This window comes from Drosophila eugracilis, unplaced genomic scaffold (genome assembly GCF_018153835.1).
Source record: "Drosophila eugracilis isolate 14026-0451.02 unplaced genomic scaffold, ASM1815383v1 contig_2161, whole genome shotgun sequence".
Lineage (NCBI taxonomy): Eukaryota > Metazoa > Arthropoda > Insecta > Diptera > Drosophilidae > Drosophila > Drosophila eugracilis.
The window spans coordinates 116,044-143,992 of NW_024573046.1; the positions used below are offsets into that span (position 1 = coordinate 116,044).

The 27,949-nt window shown below is 40.2% G+C and overlaps 2 protein-coding genes across 3 annotated transcripts; both read right to left on the reverse strand.

The window, feature by feature from the left end:
• Window positions 1–316: 316 nt before the first annotated feature.
• On the reverse strand, window positions 317–4,234 carry LOC108103267 (pancreatic triacylglycerol lipase). The gene is made up of 3 exons (XM_017208678.2): window positions 3,717–4,234; window positions 1,590–2,485; window positions 317–1,521 (listed from the first exon to the last, which is right to left on the reverse strand). The coding sequence occupies exons 1-3, from the start codon at window positions 3,832–3,834 to the stop codon at window positions 913–915; spliced, it is 1,623 nt and encodes a 540-aa protein (XP_017064167.1). The 5' UTR covers window positions 3,835–4,234; the 3' UTR covers window positions 317–912.
• Window positions 4,235–6,362: 2,128 nt separating this feature from the next.
• LOC108103251 (glutamate receptor-interacting protein 1) lies at window positions 6,363–27,555 on the reverse strand. Of its 2 annotated transcripts, none has more exons than XM_017208656.2 (10): window positions 27,094–27,555; window positions 13,148–13,267; window positions 10,846–11,058; window positions 10,586–10,776; window positions 10,176–10,486; window positions 9,956–10,119; window positions 7,654–8,872; window positions 7,394–7,596; window positions 6,857–7,332; window positions 6,363–6,784 (listed from the first exon to the last, which is right to left on the reverse strand). In XM_017208656.2, the coding sequence occupies exons 1-10, from the start codon at window positions 27,269–27,271 to the stop codon at window positions 6,683–6,685; spliced, it is 3,177 nt and encodes a 1,058-aa protein (XP_017064145.1). In that variant the 5' UTR covers window positions 27,272–27,555; the 3' UTR covers window positions 6,363–6,682. The 2 variants fall into 2 exon arrangements, with proteins under 2 accessions (XP_017064145.1, XP_017064144.1); XM_017208655.2 differs by having other exon boundaries at window positions 10,586–10,779.
• Between the last annotated feature and the right edge of the window lie 394 nt (window positions 27,556–27,949).

Below are 27,949 nucleotides of genomic sequence, written 5' to 3' on the forward strand. Positions count from 1 at the left end.
CCCGATAAGCATTTAAAATATTAACATCAACAACCGACTGGGAATCCATGTCATGGAATGTCTCCCATTCCTCCATCTCCAGGGTCTCTCTTTCGTGTCTGTATTTATAATTCGTTAGAATTCACATACAGTTTGAATTATAGCCATGCAGATCGAAATCTGTTGAGGTTTTTGTGTCTTTAACCTTTTTATCACAATTATCTAACTTTCATGATAAATCGAACTTTGGCAGAACAGAAAAGGTTCTCATTTGAATAGGAAATGTTTATAAACTTAGAATTTTATGTAACTAACAAAATTATAGTAAATTAACATCTTCCTTTAAATAGTTTTTAATTTTTATTTACATTAAATTAGGCTACATCAATGGACTATGACTACAAAATACATTTTATGTACTCAAAAAAAAAATGAAAAAAAAAAGAATTATTTTATAAAATAAATAACGGTTTGATGATTGTTTTTTTCATTTTGCGAACTAATAAAATACTATAATAAAATACAAACTGTTCTTTCTCAGCCAGTTGCTATAAAGAATCAAAATGGGAACAGTTTCGGAAACAGTGCAGACACAAACCATTTACGTTTAAGCAAGGTCTCGTACCTGCACTGCTTTCTTTGATTTTCTACACACAAAGCAGTTCTGCTCAGGAAGTGACAAATCCCTAATTAATTAGCTAATTAATCTGAGTTAATCTCACAATTATTTAGCTAATTAATCAATTAATTAAATGAAATGATTTAAGTTAAGTCACAATTAACTAAGATAGTTGATCAATGGGTTGGAAAAAGAAGTTAATTCAGATATTCCAACATAATTGATAAACTAACTTATGAATATTTCGACCAACATCACTTTCAATTAGCCAATAAGCTACTAAAGTTGTTAGTTAGTTAGTTAGTAGCTATTAATTAATCCTTGCAATAGCTGGAGCTGAGGACATTTTCGGCCCCCGCGAGAATGGCTCCCTCGTGTTGGGGACACAATTTCAGGTAAAGTTCAGTGGACTCCATGGCCTCGATGAGAATGTATTCCAAGTAGATGCGTGGCGCCGAAAGTATGCGCCATGTTAGTGGATTCAAGATGTTTGTCGGATATTCCCAATTAACGGTGGCATATTCCGGCTCTCGAAGATTACGTCCGGCCACCAAGGCTTTGTATTCATAGCCCGGCTCAAAGTACATAGCCTTCTGTGAGAACTTCATCATCTCCGTGGCGGCACGCTCCTTCTTGCCAACCTTCTTTTGCAGGGCATCATGAAGTTGAATGGACAGTATACCAACCTCACCGCCATGAAGAGTACTCTCATCATGTCCGGAAACTCGCACTGTTATGCGATAGTGTAGTCGGCAGAAGGGCTTACTGTCGCCTGTCCAAAGGTAGAAGACCCCCGGTGAATCGCCTTGCTGTATCTGACCAAGATCCACCTGTTCCTGGTAATCCTCCTGGCTGTGATAGCCCATTCGCAGGCACGTATGACCTGGCTCCTCGCAGCTAGTGCACTTGGTGTCCTTGAAGCTCTGAAAGATAGGATATAAAGTTGTATATTATAAGTGATATCTTTAGATTAAGCTTCTACTGTACTCACCTCAAAGGAATCGCAAGTTATTCCGAGAAAAGGACACTTGGAACCGATGCTCTCCGTGAAATACTGCTGGCTGCGGATGTGATTGCAGCCGAGGAACTCTTGCATGGTCAAGAACAGGGTCTTCTTCTTGACCACATCCTGGAATTTCTTGTTACAGCCGGGATTATCGAATCCACCATTGGGAAAGAAGTCCACGTGACCCAGTCGCATATTGATGCCCAGACCACCCTTCATCAGGGGATTGGCATCGGTGTGCACAATGTCCACGAAATGGGCATCTGTCTTGTCCAACCGAACGATGGGATCGGTGTCTGTGAAAAGGGGAGCAGCAGGATCCAGACCAGTAATCCGAGCAGGTTTTAATCCAAAGTCATGCTGCAGATGATAGCCTGCATAGCCGGATAGATGTGCACCCAAAGAATGACCAATTATATGGACATTATCCAGATTAGGCAAGCGCAGCTCTTCGTACAGCATGTGCACTACATGGGCAGTGATGGCGCCCACCAGTCGGATATTGGCCACCGCCTGGACATACGGAGGACTGGCACCACCGCCCCAATCAATAAGGACAACGGCAGCCCGACCCTCTGGTTCGTGGGCCAGCAGAGCCTTCGCCATGTCCCACATCCAAGGAATCTCACCAGACTCTAGGTAACCATGAACCAGCAGAAATATCTTTCCCTTCGGATCCATTCCCATGCCCTGGATGCTATCCGGATCATTGAGATCCAGATATTTCGGTTGATCCAATGCCCTTCGCATGTGCAACGTAAAATGTGGCTCAATCTCAGAGGGTTTCTGTGGATGCACATTTATCGACCTGGTCACCGTGTTCCATGGCCCATTGATTGGAAAACAGCCGTAGACTCCAAAGCACTTTACCTCGTTGATGTCTGAAAGGGATTGAAGCAATCAGTGGGTTATTAGCTGGTTATTTGGTCTATAAATCAGCGGATCGAACACCTGGATCGAGATAAGTTACCTACGATTAGAGAGTACTAACTGATTGTCAAGGGGAAATCGCTTAAGTTGAAATCTTAACACTAATCTAAGGTAACATATCTAAGGGTTATATTAATCTAGAAACCAATAAAATTATAGAACTAAATCTGTGATTAATATTCTTTAAAAATGTTGCAAGTTCTCAATTAGAACTGTTTTGGTCTGCTGGAAAAGCCTAACCAGCCATGAAAATCTTTAATAATTTTCAGCAAACGACATCTTCCTTGGATCACAGCTGTGATCCATTAACTCTATCAACGAGCCGTGATGAAGGTTTGATCGGAAATTGATATTGGCTTGGAGACTCCCATTCATTTGGCCACTGGTGCATAGATGACCCACCATTGTCGTCTCTTTTTATCGCGGTCTTCTTTGGCTTTCCGTTTGTATCGGAAGTTTTCGATTAGATAGCCATATGTCCCGTCCCCCGTACCATTATACTCGTCTATATATATATATATATATATCTACATAGGTAAACCGTACCGGACGAGTCACGTCATTAGCCTCTAAGACCCTGATTTCCAAACCAAATCAAAGCATGCTGAGTTGCCACCTGTGTTTCCATCGGACAGGTGATCGCAATCGCCGCGGGTTTTCATGGGAAGAGCTTTCCCTCATACATTTGCCACACCGAACAGCACTCAGCATCTTTGGATGTTGAACTAAGTTAAGACCCAAGAAACTGTTTGTTCAACACACAAGGCAACAAGAAACCACTTAAAGCGGTTGAAAGCCCCAAATTGGTGGCCCCTTACTGGGCTCAGAAGCACAGCGGCGGGCAAGATAATAGCTATAATGATTGGGTTCTCTGATTTACGGATATTTCGTATGTCAGTGGATTGATTTTCTATTAATAGGTAATAAAAATAAAAATATGTCGAAATGAAGGAAAATTTAAATAAAAACTTTTTTAATTCTTTCTAATTTTGTTTTAACTGGAAAATTCTAAAATAATGTCCTTAGGTCAAGTGTTACTTCTCTCTACATAAAAATATTAAAAACCCTCAACTACTCTTCTTATGACCGCCACTGTGGCCCAGAGCAAAGACACTTTGGGCCACTTTCGATGGACATGTTCTAGTTAAGCTAGATGGAGCAATCGTGGATCGCATTACTTACCACTTTTGGGGGCTGGTGGCAGGTCGACCAGGGTATTGACAGCCGCTCGACTAGTGTGATTGGCCAGATACAACATAGTCTGCAGCATCAGGCCGCCAGTAGTGTTGGCCACGTACATCTTTGTGCCGTAAGCCCTTTGGGTCCTTTCAGGATCTTACGAATTTCCCACCAATTTAAATCACAAACACACTTTTCCTCCGGGGGCTTAGTCGATTCTTAACAATCACAAATCACTTGAACGAGTTGGCCACTCGAGTGGGCTGTTCTCGTATATTATCTAAGGCTAGGACTATATAATCGAGTTGGATCGCTTGTTTTGGTGCCTGGCTTTTCGTTAGTTTTAATTAAGTTAAGTAAAACGTTAATCTTATCGACTGTCTTTCGTCTCGAGTATGCCGTTAGTTTCTTACGGCCCTCGGGTTTTCACTTTGACAATCTCAAATGACTGGAACGTCTATATATGTCGGTAAATATATATATATATGAGTATATCTCCGCCGATCTGAATCGCTTGGGAACCGTCGCAGCACTGAGCGGATCAGCTGCGCCCCACGCAATTTTTATGCCCAGCGCCAAGACGACTTCCGAAGCTGCAGCCGAAGCCACTGGCCGATGACGTTGGTCCGATAGTGCTGACAAATCCGATGATTTCCCGACGCATAATGTATATATATTAACTATATAGTAAATGACTAGCTTTCAAAGGTCAAGATTGGTAAAAAGACTTGTACTGCAAAGATCATGGAAATTCTTGGAAAAGTTAGCTTAATGTTTTTTCCATATTAAAACTTTAACTGAAAAAATCTTAAATTCTTATCTTAGCAAGTTTTAGCTTTATTTTTATAGAGACCAATATCCGATCTCCTCTATATAGCCAGCACTGATCAGTAAGCTTCGGCACGCGACTTCCAGCAGAGAGTGTGTGCGGCGAAGAGAGGTAAAGGCCCTGAGCTGCTGTTTATTCAAAGTGAACCCCCCACCTCTGTGCTGTTTCGCTCAGTGTAGATGCAAAGTACACCAGCTGGCGGGGCTGCTCTTTGTTGGATGCACCTTCTTGATAAGGAATCGGCTATGCTTTGCTGACGACCACAAAGTGACCGCCATGGAGGCGTTCGACAATCTTCTCGAAAGGGGGTCATCACCAAAGAGGAGGATCCCCATGTAGGGTCAGAAATAGAGGATGAGAAAGCCAACCGAGAGCTATCAATGGTCTGGTCTTCATAAACCGTTCTGCAGGGAAAGAAATTTATTTATTATTTAATCCACTAATTTGGTTTTAAATTGTTTTTTTACCATCAAGTTCCTTTTTGTTCCTTTTCAGACTTCTTTAAGGGAAAATGTGTTTCCAAGAGGCCCACAGAAAGTAGGCAGTAGGGTCTGCTTAAGCTGTAGTATCAGTCATAATATATCTTCCTGTGAGTTAGTTTTGAAAAGATAATATATATATCATAACTATCATCGTAACTACTTACTGAAACTCCTCTATAAGTAGTGTCTCTATGAAATGTTTATCAAAAATGCCATCTACTTACATCTATAGTCGATTATTTTGCAGTGTATAGGTTCCCAATGAATTTCTGCAGAAAGTGTGTCAATCGCCAGGCCCCTGACACGTCCCTGCCCCTCAATCCGCCGCCCCTGACAGGTGGTGTCAATGCCTGGTTAGTGCTATATATATATATTCTATATCACATTCCCATTGACACACGTTATCAGCTGGAAGCGTTTCTCGCAGAATCCCGTTTCGCTTTCGAGGCGTCCAAAGTCCGGAGAAGGTGTTTACGGGGTTTCGATTGCTCGACATTCCACCAGGATCTCGAATCTTGCCCATTGACGTCAAAAGCGGAGGCCTTTCAGCAGCAGCATTATCACGACTTAAAGTCTGTAGTCTGGTATTCTGCTTTTTTCTTGTTTTTGTTTACGACTTTCTTTGCCTTGCCATGGGAAAACATCCAAGCAAAACTTCCTTATAAAATTTCCAGGATAACTCCCTAAGATCATATCTATATATTTAGATAATGGTAATGACTCAGTGGATTTTCATTTCCGTAAAGAATTTGCAGCTATTGCTCTCCGATTACCGATGATAAGCATCGAACTTTGATTCTGAATATTGATTCCGGTTCAAAAATCCACTTGCATTGCAAATCGGACATTGGAGAGGGCAACTGCCACGCCCATATGTGATAGCTGGATTACAAATATTTTGTTTACAACGGGAATTACATGAGGCATATAGATTAAAAAAAAAAGAAAACAAATTGAAAATAGCAAAACAGAATCTAAAACAATATGGAATATTGAATAACAATCAGTGCAATCGGGGTATCAATGACATAAGCCCCCAAGGGGATTGGTGTTTACATAGATCAGTGCCGTCGGATCAGGGAACTATATATATACATATATATATAGTACACAGTGGGTGCAAAGTATAAAGTACGTGCAATAAGTCAAGGGTCTTGCACAGGTATTACGAATGAATTTTAGCTATAACAAAGCTTTTAAGATTCAACTTAAGATCTGCAACTTGAAGAACATTTTCTAATCTTATTTTTGGCAAACAATACCAAAATGTAGGTCACTAGAACATAGACTAGACATGGGAATTACTTAATCTTTCATGGGCAATGAAATTACTCATAGTTTTTGAATGTTTTAGTTTGGAACAAACTTTCGGTACGATTATTATTTATTTGCTAGAAAACAAATTTTAGCATAGAATTAAAGTAGAATTATGGCAGATCTATTTTTTAAAGAGGACATTACTTCGGTTAGGGCAGACTGTTGTTGCGCTTATTGTCCTTGAAGGTTAATCTGTGTTGGATTTGGGATTCGATCGGTATTGAATACAGGTATATATATATATATATATATATATCGTATATAATATTATGGGCTAGCAATGGCACTTAGGATTAGCTTAGCGTACAACTAGTTTAACATAAGGATCTGGTAAACGAGGATCACTCGGTGCGCTGCATGATCATCTCGATTTTATCGCCAGCGGCGGCAATCAGCGGAACGGTAAGGCAGCAGTCAAAGTCCTGCGTCTTCATCTCATTAACCTAAAAAGAAAATATATATAATTACAGTTCCATTCATAATCAATATATATATATATATATATATAAACCTACCTGCATAATGCGATCGAAGGGCTTAAGAAGACCGCACATATCGGCAGGTCCACCGCTGCGAATCCTATTGATGAAGACACCCCGCTCGTAAAGTCCATCGGACACCGAGAATCCATAGTCATCGTACACCTTATCCTTGTACAGGGTTACATGGAAAACCCGAGGTTTTCCGCTGACATTTCCATTACTGCCGCTAATGCCATTTGCATTTCCATTGCCCGACTCCTTGCTGGCCTCTGTATTGGCCGAGGGACTGCGTGGCCGCCTCTGGACCTTGGCATAGATGGCCTGCGTCTGTGGCAGATGACTGCCATTGGCCAGATCGTGGCTTCGCAGGATCTTAAGATCTACAAGATCACCAAGATTCTGCAGCAGACTGGTGGCATGCGAAAGGGGCATACCCTGCACCGAGTGCTCATCGATGGCCAGCAGCTGGTCACTTACATGGATCTGGCCATTCTTGTGGGCAATGCCACCTGGTAATTAAAGAAAATTCTTTAATTTTCCTTCTATTAATATACATTTATATGGACTCACCCTCGACGAGACCACTGATCGTAATGGGCTTGGTTATATCCTCACTCCCCGCCAGGGTTATCCCCAGCAATCCTCCCTTGGGCTCCAAACGCACAGTGAAGATGATCTGATGCAGGCTACTCCCACTGCTCTTGCTGCTCGAACTGGCCGCCGAGCCATACACCTTGTTCTCCATGGGCGGCGGAAGGGCAGTGCAGTCAACACTGAAAAACAATTATTATTACATTTTAATCTCAATAATAAGTTAAGCAAACTCCCACCTGGCATAGCGATTAAGCTCATAGCCAGTATACATCTGTTCCTGCTCATCTTCCTCTTCGGGCAATTCGGTGGTTAAACTCTGGGTATTGGGTGGAGCTACAAAGGATCGACTGTTGACACCGGTAGACCAGCCGTTACTCTGACCTCCAGCTGAACCCGGACCAGATCGCAATTGAACGGACTGCAGACTGGCATCGTCCATGCTGGGCACTCGAAAGTAATCCGGTTGCGGAGTCCTCGACTTTAGGGAGACACAATCTGCATACTTTCCCGCCGTCACATAGGCATTGCTATACAGATCGTGATCCATGCTGGTGGATACACCCATTCCCATGCCCAAATTAATGCCACTGGCAGGACAATTGCTATAAATGGGACTGGACATGGGCAGGAAATCGGGCAGGACGATCCGCTTGATCGTCAGAGTGGTAAAGTCCGAGGAGCTGTGATTCTGCGATCTGCCCTCCTCCTTGAGCAGTGCGTCTACATTGAAATGCTGCACTGGATGCTGGTCAACGGCCAGCAGGATATCCCCCGATCTCAGGGAACCACTGCGATGCGCCGGACTGCCCATTTTCACATCCGATATAACCAATCCGCCGTGACTGGAACCACTAACACTGAGTCCCAGACCACATTTGCCGGCCCTCAGCAATTTGACACTGAAGACACCACTGGATGGCACCACAGCATCCGGCATATCGAACTCAATCTCCAGCTCCAGCCAATTGGCAGGCGCTCCAACGTTTCCTCCATTGCGACTTAATCCTCCTTCCAGGAGTTGCCTCATGGCCGCCGCATCCAAACTGTACATCTTGTTAATGGCCACGATCCGATCTCCTGCTTGTATGCAACCACTGCGATCAGCCACTGAATCCGCTAGAATCTGAGCAATGGCCACAGCTCCGGATCCTGTTCCTCCAGTCCCTGATACGTTTCCTCCCGATTCTGCTAGGATTATGCCAGCACCTTGGCTGCAATCGAGCAGGACGGGGAAACTCTCCGCCCGGCAAAGACCCAGACCCATGCCCATGCTGCTGCTACCATGAATGCCACCCGTTCCCACTGATCCTCCAGTGGAACCCGGAGTAATAGCTGGATTCTCTAGCGGCAGGGAACTCTTGCGGGCGAAACGCTGACGCTGACGGCCCGCCGTCGAGGATTTTCGGGACTCTAGAGTGCTAAAGCTGTACTTGGGACTACCCAATGCCGTGTGACCTGTTGGGATTGGACAAAGTTATAAGGATTAGTTAGGATTCGACTTCAAGATTTATAGATTTAAGATCCAAAAGTTCTTCAGATCCCCATTCAAAAATGAACTAGAAGTGGTGCCTCCTGCCTTCACTTCCATTCAGCACCTCCATTTCGTTAAGTAGTTTCCCCTTCCCCTTTCCCTTCCCCTTCCTCCAACAACATCTAGTACATTCAATCACACCTCACACCCCCCTCTCTTTCTGACAACTTCTAGAAGCTTTTAAGACCTTTTCCGATTTTTTCTTATGTCTATGCTGGCCTTGTGCCGACTCCACTCGGGCGACTGATCCGCAGCTTAGCCAGCTGCGTGTCCTCTGTGTAGACCACAATTTATGGCCTTTTCGCCTCTCCTCTATTATTTTCTATTCCATTTGGTATTTCCGATTTGGATTCGGATTTGGATTCGATCGATTGTCAAAAAAGACTTTTTCGTCTTTTGTTTTTCTTCAACTTGGGGAGAGAAACGATTGCGGACTGCGTCTCTTTGCGTGTTTGCTTGGCAAATGGAGGGAAAAACTTGGAAAAACAATTGATTGGCTGCAGCGAGGGTGGATCGAGTGGTTCTTCGAGGAGTTTTCTATGGGAAATATTTTGATTTTGAAGAATCATATTGTGATATCTACCGTGAGTATATTATAAAAACTGCAAGATTTTAAAGTTTCTTCTCCAAATTTTTGATAATAATCTGTCTAAAAATGAAACTTAAGTCATTTTCTCTTAACAACTTCAAAAGATATATTATTTTTCAACTTAGAACTTCTTTGGAAACCCCTTGATCTCTCCTCGCTCTATACTTTATAAGGCCTGGCGTCTCTATTGTTTCAGCCGGCGCTGCCTCTTTTTTTTTTTGTTGTGTTCATTAGCCGTGACGCCCACGCCAGACCTTCGTCGCGCCGCTTGGGAGCCTGGCTGATTTGGCCTTGCAGATTTCGACGACCAGATAGCCGAAAAAGTAATGGAAGTGGGGAGGAGGAGATGCTTTGGAAGAGTGCACCAAGATCAGGGGACGAAACCAAAACCAAAACCAAAACCAAAACCAATACTCACCGCGACGGGCCAACGCGTGAGCGGGCATGATCTGCATCTGCGTGTAGCCGCGACCCGTGCTGGTGTCCAATATGGTCATCACCTCGTCGGGACTGAAGGCGGTATGCTCGATCATTGTGTCGTCGATGGAGAGCACCTGATCGCCAACGGATAAGGCACCGCAACTAGAACAAATGCCATGAAACGGGGTCATGAGAATGGCTAACATTCAACCACTTACCGATCTGCAATGCTGGCTGGCAGGATGCTGGCTATAAAGACGCCTCCGGATTCCTCAATCTTTTCCGCACTGGAAGGTGTACTAGAACCGGAACCAGAAGTGGGCATTGCCGGCGTATAGTTACAAAGTACCAGACCCAATTTATCATTCATTGGTCGCTCGATCTCGATAAGCAGCGGTCCCATTGAGAACTCAACACTTTGGACCACGGAAACATCATACTCAATGGTCAGGTTAGTATAGCCAGACACATGACCGCCGCACTTGATGATCTGCTGTGCCTCCGCCAGCGTCTTGCCAATAAGTGAGACCTGATTTGTAAATATATTTTCCATATATACTTTTTGTTATTGCCAAATTCTGGAGAAACTAGAAGAAAATACGCTCCAGGAAACGGAAGTGTCACTCACATTATCGACGCGCAGCAACCGATCGCCCGGCTTGATGCGACCTGTCTTATAGACTGGTCCATGGGGCCGCACATGGGTGACGATCAGCGGGTAGTCGGCCCCGCCCCTTAACGTCAGTCCCAAGCATCCACTTTCCCGCTCTACGGTGATCTGCGCCAGCTTCGAGGTTACACATAGGCTGTTCTGGGAAACTGCTGCGCCGAGGGAAAAGAAGAATTTTAAGATAGGTGACCTCAATATAGCTCACTAAGTTCACTTACTGTATTCGGGCAGCGAGTATTCGATCTCCACGATGGCAGGACCAGCATCTGATCCACTAGCGCAGAGCATATTCATCACCTTTTGGTTACTCAAACCAATCGTGGAGATCCCATCGATCTGATGGAGACGATCGCCGGGCGCCAGGAAATCCGCCGCATGACCCACTGGACTGAGGGAACCCACAACCGGTGGATAGGACAGATCGTTGCGTTCTGGGGAGTAAGATATTGATATTGTTATGGATTAGAACTGAATGTTAAGGCTAACAGATTCTAATCTTCAGATCCCAAAGTTTTCAAGATACCAAAAACTTGTTACTCAACTTCCAAAGTCTCCATCTATCGATCCACAAGCCCACTTCCTTATATAATATCCCAGTTCCCAAAGAAATCGAAATGCATCTACCAATCAGGTTAGATAAATCACGTCAAAGTCCCTGGGACATCAACTACCTTGCCGAATTAATTAAAGTTCCTCCCGTTGACTGAAGATTGTGAAGATTCGGTATATGTGGCCTCCCCCAGTTGCCTCTCCTCGTTCCAACATTTGGATTTCCTGTGGCGACTCTGTCAGCGACTCGTCAGCCGACACACGTAGGAAAAACGCATGAAGATTTTCGGGGGGTGGGGGGTGGAAAACAAGAAACTCGTACAGAGGCGCGTAAATAAAGAAATCGGGTAAAAAAAAAAAAAAGAAGAACGGCGACCAGTAGTTTGGGGCCAGCCGCAATGGGAGCGCTATTGGCAAATTGCCAAATAATAAAAAAAAAAATTAAAACACAAAACTAACTGAAAAACTAGCCGCCGAAAAAGAAAGCAAAAAAAAATGGCAAGAAAGTGAGGGGGAAAAACCGACGCGACGCTTTATGACAACACACATTGCAGACTGGCGACCACGGAGAAGCAGATGATGATGATAATGCCGGGGATTGGGCCATGGATGATGGGTTGGATGGAGGCGATGCTTACGTCAGCAAACAGAAGGAGTAGCCGCCGTCTAAGACTAAGGTTAAACCCCCAAAAAAAAACAAAAGCAGTCGACCCTTGCCCACTTCACACTCGCCAAATCCCCAACGCGGCAGATTAGTCAAGAGTACAAAATCCGAATGGGTGGACTTTATATTCTGATTCAGACGAAATCAGTCACAGCAACAGCATGGGTCATGTTAATAGGTGTAATAGCTATATATTAAAAAAATAATATATTTTTTAGAAATATTTTTAAAGGTTTTTCCTTAGCTAGGAAGAAAAATTTAACTTTAGAAAAATTTAGTTTTGAAAAAAGAAACCTTTTAATATAAAGTTAGTAACTATAATTTTGGATCCTGCTGTTTCTACGTGTACATACTCATTATTATGTCTGGCATCGGAACCCCCCCGCCTACCGCCCCCGTCAACTTACCCCTGGGGGTGGGCTTCTCTCTAGATTGGAACGATGATTTATTTTGGCAGCGACAACAGCAGACGAAGACGGAGACGTAGACGGAGATACGAATACGGACGACTACGGAGCAACGGCATTATCGACGGAGACGGAGACGCGTTCCGCATTCAAATCGAATGATTCGGGGCCGGCCCACTTTGTCTGGGCGATCGACGGTATATATGTATATATACAGCAATAGCCATACAGTTATATGGCAACAAAAACAGAAAACCACCCCGAGATCTTGGCCATGCCATGCCATGGCATCCCAATCCCTCATTCCATTTTGCTAAAGAAAAGCATAGGGCAGCCCCATCATGGACCCGACCCCATCGACAATACAATAAATCAATGCTGAGCTCTAGAAATTAGTACAGCCGACTGATATATATGCGGTCATATCCATGTATGTAATGTTAGATATTTAAGAAGGAAAAGCTAAGGAAAATCCAATAGATACAACTCTGGTTTGGATTTGATCTGTTAATCTGTATCAAAACCTTATTAAGTTAAAGTTTTCATAAAGTTTTTACACATTAAGTAGTATTAATAGGTTTCTAAATGACTGATTCTTACTCCAGATTCAGATTAGATCACAGATTTCCAATCATTATTAGCGACCCGCATAAACTGCCCTCTCCTCCTCTCAATTGATATGATTGATCCGTGGCTCAATTTGTGTCTAACATAATTATATAATCAATATTGATTTCGGATGACAGCTGTCAGAAGATTTTCCGCCGTATATGAGTGTGCTGCCTCCTTCCTAAACCGCCATAAAGATATCGGCTTACCCCACATAGAAACCCCCCTTTCTTTTCTTTTTTTTCCACTTGAGATGCATTAGTGGATGGGATGAGAGGAGCCCCTTCTTACCTGCGAATGTGATGGCCAAATGCAGGGCATTCCGCGGCAAAGTGATGGTGGCGTAGGTGGTACCCCTTTCCGGTGCCAATCCGGAGTCCTCCGATTGCGCCGGACTCATCGCTCGGTCAACTGTAAAGAAAGTAGAAAAAGAAAATTGTGAGAAAAAGCGAACAGCATACATAGAAAGATCACAAAGATCAAAGGAGAGTCTTCAGTTGACCAACTTCTTTTGCATTTTCTTAATTTATTCCGCCACACCAGACATCAAAGGAGGCACCATCATCGCCTCCTTCTCCACCTTCTTCTCTGCCTCCTCCTGTTATGCCACGCCCACCCTCCTAGCTATAGACATCGTATCCAATTCGATTCGGAGAATTCCCAATACAAATCGCGACCTTCGACGTCGCCAAAAAAGCTTCAATTAAAATTCCACCAGCGAATGAATCTCACTCGAGGAATTATAAAGACACAAAAACAGACATGAATCGTACAAATCGTATATATATATATATATATATATAGATATATATCTATAAAAATGTGAACTCAATTAATCTTGTATGATGCCCCCAAAGCATATGGTACAATAACAAACAAAAACACGAAGCCAAGTGGCGGATCACTTTGGAAAATTGGGAAATCAAATTGAAATCGAATGGTTTGATAAAAGACAAATGCCTATGAAATGGCTAATTTTGCAATGAAGTCCAATATCCTAATCAACTTGAGCTGATTTTCTGTCTATCGTAAAATATATAACCAGTAATTGGTATTAGGAAATTCTTACAAAATATTAAGAGGGAAATCAAAACCATATCAGATCATTCTTGAATCCGAAACAAAAATCATACCTTTAGGTTTTCATTTTACAATTCTGCAATTTAATTATTTAATGACTCAATTTAAGTGTTAATTGTTTTTTTGTTTTAATTTATAAAAAAAACAAAAAACCATTAAAAAACAGAACAATTTATGGACCACAAAAGTTTTTTGGTGGCAAAACAACGATAATTCACTGTACGAGTAGCCTATACAATGTATGTACGTCTACCCCTCATTTTCCACCTACCCTCCCCCTTTCATTTTCCACCCTTACTTCATTCAGTTTTTCTTTTTTGTGCGTGTGTTTGTGTCGGTGTTTCTGTGTAGCAACACTTTTTGTTTTTTTTTGTTTTATTTGGGGACCACGCGGCGTATACGCGATCTGCTACAATTACGCCGTGTGTGCGTAACGAGTGAATTTCCCTCACACGCACACGCACAATGGCAAAAACAAAAACAACAAAAATTAAAACTAAAAACAAAAGTAAAAAATAGAAAAAAAAATAGAAAAAAATAGAAAAAAAAATAGAAAAAAAAGAATAAGAACACACGTGGCACAACGTTTGACGCAAGCGGACGCGACTTTTATTTTCGAACGCTTCAATGGCGCATAAAGTTTTTCTTAATGCGCCCGCCCGACTATGAAAAGGCAGCAACAATAATTAGGCAAAAGCCCACGAAGGAAAATGGAAAAAAAGAAAGAAAAAAAACGGAAAACTAACAGGGGCAGTGAGCTGCTAAAAAAACGTAACGTTTCGCTTCATTTGTCCGACCCACTCACACACACGCATATACACAGGAGATTCTCACATACATACATATACATATATAGAGAGCTGATTCGCTATAATTTATTTTCATTTAATTTGTTTTCTTCGGTTTCGGTTTCGCTTCTTTTCGCCTTCACCCTCCTTCCTAATCATCTTCCTCTTTTCGCTCTTCTTCTTTGGCGGCTCGAAAAGGTGTGCCAATTTGGTTTAGTTGCACCTTTGGCTACACTGCGAGAAAATGGTAGTTTGTTGGATATTTTGTCTTAATTTTAAGTAAAGTTTTTCTTCATATTTAATCTGACAATGTTTTTGGGGCAATACAAATTGTTTTTAATTTAAAAATATTTTTTTTAAATCTAATCTTAAAAAAAGATTTAAAGCTTTAAATTCCCCTACAATTTGTAATAATTTTTGATATTTTTTATAATTTAAAATATTATTTTTTAAAAATCTTGCAAGCTTATAATAATTATTTCTCATTAAACACATTCTAATACGAATATTTCCTAAAATCAGGTGCTAAAAGTAAACATTTTTCTGCCCTTATCTCACCTTCTGTCTTCCCCTTAATGTTCCGTTATTCTTTCTTTTCGTCTCCACTTTGATTCGCATTCGCTTTGAAGTCTTCACAGTTCTCTCTACGATTTTTGTGTGTCTTTCTTCTTCGTTTTTGTTTTTTTCTTTTGGATGCGCTTTTCATTTGCTATTTTTACATGCGCGCTTTTCATTTTCATTTTGATTTCCACAGGCAAAGGCGCTATTAGTTTTTTTTTTTTCGATTTGTTGTTATTTTTTATATTTTCTGGCTAGTTTTCTTTTTGTTTTTTGACATAATTCATTGGAGCCGTTGGTTGGTGCCGGCGAGCGGAAATTATATGTACGCCCGGTTTCATAAATAAATGTAATCAGAATTAAGCGAAAAGCGGGAAAAACAAGGCGAACACGAGATGCCCTGGAAGTGCTCGACATATTCCCTTCCTCCTCCTTTGGGGAAAATTTTTAGGGGGGGGCGGTCTAAAGAACAAGTCGAAATGAGCCGAACGCTAAATGAAATCGAAAAGAGCCCATAAAATAGCCAACTAATGTGATGGAGTGCGTATGGATTTATGAAATACTATATACGCGGATACATGGGGCTGGAAAAGCACATGGAGGTATATATATATATACACATGTTCCGACTTGAATCCGGAACTGATTTACACATTCCCCAAAATTCCACTTTGAATGTTAACAAGTGGGAGTAAAGCTTGGGATTTTGGTAAGACTTATTAATCGTTTACTAACTCTTTTGGTAGTTAATCTCTAGCTATCAAAGAGTTACCTATCACTCTTCTAACTTCTAACAGCTAATAGAAAACTTCACAAAAATCACAACTCTTCTAGATAATTGACTTATAAATAATAATTACTACTTCACTTTATGGCCCCGTGCAGCTATTAAAGATTTCCGGGGAAAACCCGGCGACATGGAAAGTGTCATAACATTAGGTCCAAATTAACTTATGGACGCTGCCTAATTCGCATTGCCATTTGCAGTTCCGTTTTGGAGAAGATGAAATGGATTTGGATCTTTCGGATCTCTTTTGGGATCTCCAGATTGGTGGGGCAGTTAAAGCTATTTCTGTGCCTTATGCCTTATGCCTTATGTGCCGCCTGTCGTGATGCGTTCGTTTTTATGGCCACTCGCGGAAAAGTTGCAGGCAAATTTATCGGCGACAGTTGCCAATTCCTTCTCTAGCGGAAATTGCGCTCATCCGAAAAGATTTTCACAGGCGTGCGGCTAGAGTAGGGAAAGCGAAGAGGTGTGGCAGTGCCACCAACATTATATAAACTACTTCCTGAAGTCATCCTGGCAATTAGAAAGATCACAGATACTTCGTTCAGTGATTGAAATAGACCCCAGGCAATGATGATCCATCTATCTACCCAAGATTGGGGTTGGAAAATTGCACAAGTGCCTCGGATCTAGACAGACAGAGTTCCTACATCGCTGGGGGTCGTCAGACGTCAAGAGTTTCCCAGCTTTTGTGCTCTTCCCTCTTCTTGATAATGTTGTCTTCTGGAATGGTTCATTTGCCCCATGGAATTCCTCAGCGATTTGCCACATTTACTTGCAAAATAGACATCATTCAGGGGAAATCTGCCCAACGCGATCTGTTCATTATAAAAAAAAATTAAGAAAAAACAAGAAAAAGAGGGAACTGACATTCCAATGTTGTCTAAGAATTCGAGATCACAAGGTTCTCCAGATGCACTTGAAAAAACAGAGTGCCAAAAGCAATCTTCTTAATTTATTTCCTCTAAACTTTAAAAAAATGAATATTAAATAACTTTCTTTATCTTTTAATAACTCAGATACCTTTCTTTCTTTCTTTATCCAAGTTATCCTCCGTCGATCAGATAGTTCTCTTTTATTAAGTTGTTCTTTCAGATAACATATATATATATAGATATATATCCAATTGACAGGTGCTGGAAGATCCATTTGATGTGGATGTGGGCCAAACAGTCGACTAATTGACTGATTGAGTGTGTGAATGTCCAACTGACTGACTGTGCGATGAGTATTGATTGATTGACATGCCAATCTATTGGCAACTTGACGCTCTGTTATTGTTTGCATTTAGCGGCGCTTTTCTCCACGCAATTTCCAGTTTATTTTTCTTTCTGGCCACAAAGAAGGGTAAAGGGAATTTCGTATTTGGTTGTTGAGAGTGTTGCCGAATGGAGGGAGACAGGGGGTTAAGGGGAACGGAAAGGGGAACAGAACCTGAAACTGCGTAGTTTTTAAGTTCGAGTAAGTGCCCATGTATCCATTAACCCACAAAACACTGACTTTGCCTGCACTAAAACAAAATATTCTTAAGTATATGCTTTTTGAAAACTTTAACTATATATAAATATTATTTTTTATAAATTTTAAAGTAAAATTAAAGTTTTTATTTTACTTCAAGCCAACACCAAGGGATTCTTCATAGAAATATTCGTTTTAATTAGAATTAAAAACATAAAAACTATTTCCCTTTAAAAAAACTTAAAAATTTTCTTAGATATAAACACTTTTTCAGCTTTTCTTTTTGTCCAAGTGCTGGTTGACTTATTTATTAATGGACACGCAGGCCAGGGCGTAAAAATACGAGTATGTCAAAAATTTCACAATGAAATCTATTTAGCACACGGCTTCCCCTCAACGCCTTCATCTCTGAATTTCCCGCAATCCTCCTACCGCCACCCCTTCGGCGAAGACAACAAGAAAAACCAATTATTGCAAATGAACTCGAGTGTGGTTCCGCAAAAATGTCAACATCTGATAAAGCCGCAACAAAAGCGAATTTCCAAGGACGGCTGTGGCCAGAGGGCGGCGGGGTTAGGCCCTGCAGCCAAAGTGCAACAGCCGCAACGAACTCAACTTAAATGAACCGAATTTGGCGAAAAAAAAGGGCGACCCTTGGCAGCAACAACAACAACAACAACAACAAAAAGAAGGGGAAAACGCAGCAAGGCATAGGCAGCCACTCCATTGAGATCCTCGGGTATTTAGCAAAATGCTGACATTCATTTGATGACTGAGCCATGACACTAAAAAAGTAATAATAAATAAAGCAAAATAAACGAAGCAAATCCAACAACCAGGGATGCAGATCAGCACACAAATCTATATAATATATATATCAGATTAAACTATAATATGACTGGAAGTTGTTAAATAACCAAGAAAACTTCCTAAATGATTACCTGGTTTTTCTGGAAATGCTATTAAAACCTACAATGTTGTGCATGTCCGTTTGAGTACCCTTTCCCCGGAGACCCTGGCACACCTAAGGACTCAGATCCCTGAGTTCCCTATGAACTGTATCCCTGGAATGACAGTGAAGCCAGTTCATGGCTGCTCGCACATCGCACATCGTAACAAATGTAGCTGTCGCTGTTCCTCCTCCAGCTCTATGTGTCTCCTTCTCAATGCGAAAAATAAAAAAACACCCTTTCGCCAAAAGATATATGTATATATCCAAGTCGCAGATGATATAGCTAAAAAAGGGGGCAGGCGGAGTGGCATGAGGAGCCGCCACCAAGTCGCGCTGCAGTCGAGGAACTTTGCATCAAAATTGATTTACGACCATTTTGGTATTTTTTATGCCTTTTCCAAAGGGGGAGGAACAGTAACTCCAAGCGAAAGCTAAGGGAATTGCACTCAGAAAAGTAATTAAATATTAAATTTAACATAACTAAATTTAATAACAAAAATATACGATTTTTTCCAGTGCATTTTGAAGTCATAATTTCGTACATAACATTTCATTTTCACATCAGCAAATGGTGAAAGAACATTTGACAATTTCAACAGCAGCACTTCTCATATCGCTCATGCGACACTTTGTCCAGCTTGCCACACCAATTGCCCCAACATATTCCGGCGTATCGGTAAGGGGCCACAGATTTATGTACCGAAATGTTAATTACCCGTAACCGATCCCCGGCCGCACCAGCAACTCACGCACAGAACAAATCTCCCATTGAAATGATAAGACCGGAATGAATAAACTACCCGAAAAAAAAAGGTTCATTTTGGATATCTTTATTGGAATTTTACCGTTGGCAAAGCCAAAGGCGTTCTCTTTGCAACGATAACAGTGCCAGGAGCACAGGGGTTAGTACTTCACACAGAGATTGTCAAGTGGATTGGAAATAGACGACCGTCTAGCTGAATTTTGATCATTAAATTTGTTTTTCGGGGAGGATGCATACAAATTTTTAACAACTCATGACGCTCGAAATTCAATTACCAGCAAAAAAAAAAAAAAAAGATACTTCTATAGAGATACAGATGGGACGGGGAAAATGCTGGCGGCTATGAGAAGAAATGAAGTGTTATGCTGTCTTTAATGAGACTGTGACAGATCACTGGATAGCCGGAATCTAATTTCCCAAAACTGAACGCCAGCTTAATTAAATTCCTTATTGGAAATGAAAGTGAATTTCCCATGAAGTGAACAGCAGCATCATCATCATCATCATTAGGGAAAACATCCACCCATTTTATTGTTATTTTTGCTTGATAAACGTAATTCGATCGTTATGAAATTTGATTTATAGCTGGATAAGGAAATTATGTTGCTGAAAGATAATATTTTCTTACTAAAGGGTTGTTTGGTTGGTAAATATTTTTATGAAGTTGTTAACTGTTTTAATTATGATGGTAAAAAATTAGGAAAATATAAGATAATAATAACTTAAAATTCATAAAACCAAATATTTTTCTGATATTTTCCATTGGCGCTTACATTTTTATGCTTTTCAGTTCTTCACTTCTTCTGCTAGACACTTTTTCAGTGAATTTTCTTATCTTTTCCCTCATGTGGAATTTTCTTTAGGGGAAATGATCGACGACTATACTACCTAAGACTAAACCAAAATATTTGCATTCATAATTAAAAAAGAAGAGCAGCGATATGAACATAATGAGGGGGGTAAGGAAAATCGCGACTTTGAATGCTTTATAATTGTGGAAAAGTTGTAGAACGAAGAAAAATAAGCAGACTGGGGGCGTGCTAGACAGGCAACAAATAATTATGGCAACTGCTATGCAATAAGGAAAAGAGAGAGAGAGAAGGGGAAGCGTTGCGAGGAGACAGGAGAGTTGTCAACCAACAGCAGACTTTACAAATTAATCCAAAATTCAAGTGGTAGACGCGACAAAAGAAGCAAAACACAAACAATAACAACAACAAATTATATTAAACGTGTCTTGCAAGCAGTGACGTAAATGGGTATGCCAAAAGGGGGATTTTCATTATTCCAAAATGAAAACTTATATATATTAATACTTATGACCAATTTGAATCATCACTAATTGTTAAGGGGCTAGCGTAGCCCCCTGTATCCCCCCGTTGAACACACACCCCTGGCTCCATGACTGTTGTTGTTTTTATTTTGTTCTTCTGTTTTTGTTGCTATTTTTACACTGCGCTGCACCATCAGCCGTTGAAATTGTGACATTTTCCCTCTCTACGCATATTTCTGGATGCAGTGGTAAGTAGGGAAAATGGTGAAAGGGGGGGAACTGAAGTTGGCTGGCAGGAAAAGCGGTGAAAAGCGGCTATGGATCGTGCGCATTGTGGACCGTCTCACACAAAGGACAGCCTCTGTATTGCGGCTCTAGAAAATAAATGTATTTTCAATTCCAAAAGTGTTACTTCCCTAACATGAACTGGGTTTCTAAGAGTACATTTTATAATTTTTCTTAACTAAAACTGAAATGAAACATCCAAAAATGTGTTTATTTTTATGGAAATGGCATTTTTAGGAGACTTTCCTGGTTCTTTTTTGGAAAATAAAACAATTTTGGAACATTTTGAGAATTTTTATTTTAATTTTTCCAAAATTTTTAAATTTAAAATTTTGTAAAAAATTTTTTTTTCCAAATTTAATTTTTCTGGAATACAGTTTTATTGGGTTTTTAGTTGTGATCACAAAATGGTAAGCCTTTCCAAATTTTGATAATTTTGAAGCATTTTACAAGCTGTTTTTCCAAAAAATGTGGAAGGAATTTTTTGATATTTTACATTTTTTTTCTAAAATTTAATTTTTTACCATTTTTTATCATTTTTATCACTAAAACTTCTATAAAACAGCCAAAAATCGGTTTTTTTGCATGGTGATAAAATTTTTATGAAAGTTTCTTGGCTCTTTTTAGCAACAGAAAAAAAATTTTGAAAAATTGCAGAAAAAATTTTTTTTAATTTTTTAAAAATGTTGTAAGGGGTACCCCTTTCAAAAAATTAAAAATTTTGAAAAAAAAAAATTTTCTCCAAATTTTATATTTCTTGAATACAGTTTTATTGCATATTAAGTCGCGATCATAAAATGGTCAACCATTCTAATTTTTGATAATTTTTACCCATTTTACAAGCTTTTTTCTAAACAAGAAGGGAGGAAATTTTCAAAATTTTCGATTTTTCTAATAAAAATAACATCGTTTAATATAAATTTACATATATTAACTAAACTGAATTTTAAATATTGACTTGAACTATCATTCAATTTAAAATATCCTTTCTATGATCGTTTGTATTAAACAACCTTCACTGTAGCTATTGGTATGTGTATATAGATTGTGTGATTTCCCTGCTGTCTGCATCTCCATTTCTCCCTTTCTCCCCCTTTCTCTGTCTCTGTTTATGTTTGCTGCTGAGTGACGTCGTTGTGGCAGATTTCGCAGCAGCAATAGGAAAATTAAACAAAAATAAATGGCAGCAAAATGTTTGCAACATGCCACTGTAGCAAAAACAACAAAAACAACAACAACATTTTGTTTACAACAACAACCATGGAGACCACACAAAGGAAAAGTGACCATAAAATTGGTTTGAAATTGGTTCTGGGTAGGCACAAAAGTAATTGTCAAAACTAAGCGAAAGTTGGAAAAACTTCAAAAGGAAAGTCCCTCGAGAATAGATACATTTTTACAGAAAATGCCAAGAAAATGAATATGCCAAAAGTTTATGGTACAAGTTTTTTTTTTTACTTTTAAGTTGACAAACATTTAATATATTAACCAGAAAATTGAAAAGTTACACAAAGCGTTTGGTGTGTCAAAGAAAATTTTATAAAATTTATATTTTTGGCAAGAAAATGAAAACTATTGAATTACTATACGAATTTGTTCTGTCATCGCTTTTGGTATATAAACTAATTAAGAAAATTAACTTTAAATATGATTATAAAATCCAAATTAAATCAGTTGCCTACAGTGAACCCTGACTTTTGTGTTTTGTCGTTTACCGGCCGGAGTTCAACGGAAGTGCAGTGAACTTTTATTCAGTTATTGTGGCGGAACTTTATTTGCGTTATCAGTTGGCAGCAGCTGCCACACCATTTCATGGCCCCTTTCTATTGTGCCCACGAGGCCCACTGTGCACGGTGGGGTTAGGGGAAAAAGGGGTAAGCGGGCGCACAAATGTCATTTGCCTTGCGCTGGCTGCTTTGTTTACGTGCCGCTGCTGCTGCTTCTTCGTCGTCGCTTCCGTTTGATTTGGCAGCTTTATGATTTTAAGGGGGGGAGGGGGGCAGAAGGGGTCCCAAAGGATTTTCACGCCTCCCAAAACAAAAGAAGTACTCTTCTTTGGCACTCGAAAGCAAAATACTCAAAAGCCAGAGGCATGCCCGGGATTTCCTCAAGGGGGTGTTCATCTAAAGAAGGAATAGGTCTTAAATGGAAATAAGATTTTAAATAAATTTAAATAAAGTGTTAAAAGGGGGTTAAAATCCCCGCGCCATCTTCGCACGCCTCTGTGATAAACAACACCAACTGTTGGACGAACCGTGGAATCCCACTCACTCTGTGCTCATTTCGTTTTAATTGCGTCAAATTGTTGAGTTCTCTTCGTCTCTCTCCTTAGAATTCCCTGCCACGCCCCCTCCACAGAAGACACCCTCCGCTCCACCCGCCCATGTCCATGCCGCATCGTTGTTGCCTTTTATTTTTTTTTTTTTTTTTTGTTTACTTTCGATGGCCGCAATGTGGCGAAAAATAAACACACACTCATGCACGGGCACACACGCGAAGAAAACTCTTACGCACATGGCATGAAAATTGTGGAAAAGTGAGACGCGGGAAAAAATATTCTCTTTCGATTGCCCAAAAACAAATGGGGAAGTGCAGCTGGATGGGTGGCAAGGGGTTGGGGTGACAAAAGGGGAAGTGCCGTGACAATGGCAAGATTATCTAGATGTCTTACAGTGGGAAGAATTACTGATAAGATCCCATAAAAAGATAATAATTTGTACTGTTTTTTATGTTAAAAATTCTACATTTCTTGAATATTTTTAAACTCCATTTTAAAAACTGTAGTTGCTCATATAAAAACACATTTTTTTAAGTGTCGAAATGAATTTTTTTGAATATTTACCCAAACATGCATAGACTTCTTGTCGGCTGCAACAATGCAGTGGGTTAACCCGCTCCTTCTATTGACGCTCTTAGCCATCCCAGCCCATTCCCAAAGCCATTCCCCAGCTTCCCCCCCATTCTATCCATCACATATCACCCAATTCCTTGGAGTACAAATAGTGAAATAGACCGGGAATTATGGAAATCCCTGGATGAGTGAACCTATTCATGATTTTTATTGTTGCTGCATGGCCAGAGATCCCTGGAGAAGGGGGAATTGTCATAGCCGTCGGAGACGAAGGAGACTGGGTCTCCAGGGAGGGAAATAAACCCATCAACAACAATGAAGTGTCGTCAACGATTCAGGAATTGCATCCATACAGAAGCATACACAAAGGAAAAAGATATAGTACTAAAGGCACAGATAAGTCCAAAAAAAAAAAACTTTAGATATATTGAAAATAAAATCTTTGTGTAAGAAACAAAACCATTAAAACATCAACAATACTCCAATTAGACGAAATTCAAACATGACACTCCCTCTCTGGAAACTCCCCTTCCTCCCTTCCATAAAAAAGAAATTTAAATACGCCCAATAAAAATGGTTAAATCACAATTGCTTTCAAATCGGTTGTAAAATTCGAACACTTCAATTTACTGGTCATAAAAACAAGAAGAACAAAAATGAAAAGTGCATAGATAGTACTCAGACGACCCATTTCCATTTCGTGTTTTACTTGTCTTTTGAAACATTTTTTTTCCATGTTCAATGCAACTCATAAAAAATCGACATATGAACATAAAATCTACAAAACTAAAGAACACATATGTTAAGATATAGAACAGACTATCGAAATCACTTTCAATTCTGCAGACTGGTCTTTAGTAGAATCATCAAAATTCCATAATTTTAATCGCCTCATAAGTTTGCCACATTTTCCATGTCAAACGTGATCTTTATCAGAACAAATTTGACCTGAATTTGAAAATCAAAATGTATCAATTTATGACAATAGGGAAATTTAGAACTCAACTATGTATTAACTTGTTAAACAGATTTTTAAAATGCTTTTATGTTTCTTCCTTAAGATAATACCAGAGCAAAAAAAGTGAAAGCTCTGGAAATTCTAGATCATATTCCTATCGCCTGTCACCGCTTACAATTCTATCTTTTGATCTATTATATCATTTCCACATTTTCCAAGTCATTCCAACTCTTTTTACGATTTCCAATGTTTTGTCGTTGATTTTATGGCCATTTAATGTGCTATAAAAGTGGACAATAAGGAGGGGAGTTTTCCCTTTTTTTGGGGGAGTACTTTGTCATCTGTTTGATTTGGTTGGGCTTGGAGTTTTTGGTTCCGATTTTGGATGTTTGGTGCATTGACATTGAACACCTTTCGATATTCTCAGGGCTCTCTGTGTGTTTGCATTCGGGGGAGTCAAATGAGCAGTCAAATCAATCGCTTCAGTTGTTGTTTTTGCTGTTGTAGCTGTCATTACTGTGTAAACAAATGACATCTGGTCATCCTCCCCCCCTTTTTCGTATCCCCCTTCCCATTACCATTCAGTTGGATGAGTGCACGCCTCTGTTTGCCTTTGGATCGGATAGGCAGCCAGCAATTGCAGATGCAACATCATATGTGCGTGCTTTTATATCTACAAAGGGGGCCAAAACAATAGCAGATCAAATGTTATGTGTTATCTTAATAGACAGGGTAAATAAATTTCAAAATATTCCTATATTTAAAGTGCCTTTGCAATCACTTTAATATATATTATAAATCAGAAGTCTATCTTGTTTCTCCGAACTTAGGGAATTTTCCTTGAAAACTCAATATCCCATTATATTAACCACATCTGTGCATCTTGTAGTCTAGTCTAGCATCAATGGACGATTGTCTGGCCCAGTAAATAGCCATAGCCATAGCCATAGATGCATCCACATCCACATCCACCAACTTCCACCAGCAGAAGCTGCATTCTGGCCAGCAACTTGGCCTTATCTACCAGATACAATCTGTGGCATTCCGCACAAGAAAATTAAGCAATGAAAAGGGGCCAGGCAGACCCAAGACCAACAACAATGCGGCACATCAGAAATATTTAATTAAATGCTTAATTACGCTTGCCATGCCATAAATTCATCAAATGCAATTTAAGACTGCGCACACGAACAGATGCAGATACTTTTCTTGTAGCTTCTTTGGTTCCTCACTTTAGCCATTCCATATCGGTATCTTGTTCTTGGCTTTTCATTCATTGGAAAACTTAACTGCAATTGCAATTGAGAGTTGGGCCATAATTTAACCCCTCTTATTCCTTTACTGACATAAATCCCAGCCCAGTCCTGGCGGCACTTTTAGATCATTAATCCATGGCAGATCAGCAGAAAAATAAAGAAAGGAGAACAGCATTCGCGGAACGGCATCTAAGAGACTTAAAAAAAGGGGGATTAACCTTCTATGGAGCCAATCTAGATCTGCTCTTTTGATAGGTCAAAGTTGAAACAGAAGCTAGCTTGGAAAATCTCTACTTGGTTTTTACTTTCATATAAGGTAGTTTTATGATTCTTGAAAATAGAATACAAATTCTGTGTATTCTTCTTTGAGATTGCGCAATCCATTCAATTACGTCTCAATTGATGGCAAATGCATCTGATCATCTGCTTATCTGATCAGCTCCAATTAGTAATGATATATACAACTATACATATACTATATATATCTATAAAGAAAGAAAGATCGAACTCCACTGATTTGGCAATTCAATTCGATTGCCATTCGGTGGCTGGGTAATCCATCAAACTGCCTACTGATCCCAATGAACCAATCGCTGGGAAATCAAGGGTCAGGTCACCAAGATCCATTGGCTCCATGGGGGGTTTTTTTTTTTGGGGTAGGGGCGTTGCAATTGACAAATTTCCAACGTTTGGAAAACGAAAACGAAATGCGAGCAATTACTTTCAATTGAAAATGTCAAACATTGTCTTGGCCCGCAAGCAGACACTGAGCGAAAAGTAGGATAATATTTGTAGTTGAATTCTTTCTTCAATTTAATAATAATTCACAGCTTTTTGTATTTTTATACTTCAAAATACATTTTAAAAATACGAAACTTAATATTTTACTTTATTTAAATTTTTAGCAGTGCCTTAGCCAGCCGATACTTGGATATAAGTATAAAAACAAATATACCGTCGGATATTTGTATACAAAATCTATATCTAAAGGCAAGCACTTGAGGGCCGTACGCAAGCACCTTGGGCGGAAATGCGATAACCCTGAGCGGGCGGGGTAAAGGCGGAAAGTCGGAAAAGCGGAAAATGGGAGCGCACATGTTGGCCGCCTTTAGAAGATTTTCAGTTTGCTTAGCTATCTGTTTGATAGGAAGTGGCTTCTATATTACGTTTGTGAGTGCTAAAGCTAAGAACTAGAAAATGGAAAATAGGGAAAAGTCCCATCACTTACCGGATAACATGGGCGCCAGGGCAGTGTCCGTCGGCGGATGACAATGGCCATTAAAGGAGTTGTTGTGCGTCTCCTGTTGCTGCTGCTGTTGTTGTTGCTGCTGCTGGTCCTGTTTGAGGGACGCTGATTTTCCGGGCACACAGCCCACAATAGGCTTCTTCGATTTCCACAGTTTCATTTTGAGTTCTTTTTTCTGGCACTTCCCGAACGGGAATTCGCGATCTTTACGATTTTTCAACACTCATGGTCAATTTTGTATTTTGCACAAACCAAAAAAATATATGAATGAAAATAAAACTAAAAAAAAAATATATATGCACTGTTCGAAATCGAATTTCAAAATTAATTTGCCTTCCAATAGAAATTGGGAAATTTAGCGACTGTGGCGGCGACTGCGATGCGACTGAACTTGAACGATGCGCGCACGTCCGCACAGCACGGCCCGAAATTGCACAATGAGCGATGATCTTGCCGTCAATACTGCTCGCTCTTGTATGCGCTTCTTACTCTCTCTCACACTCTCACCGCCACCAAGTACCACCCTCACACCACTCTCTCTCTCTCTCACCCGACCGGCTGACAGCAGGGCGCACGCTCTGCTCTCCAAGAATTTCTGGGCGCCACACTATGGCAGTAAACAAGTAGTCAATACCTAAAGGGCTACTATATAAGCAGTTATATTTAAATATTTTCTAAAAATTATAATAAAATGTATATATATTAAATATAAATACGAAATGCAATTTAAATATTTTTAATATCTTTATTATTAATTCCTCCCCATTGTTTTTATCCAAAAACATTAGCAGGTTTGCCCACAGTGCGTGACTCACACACACTCGAGTGGGGAAAAGGA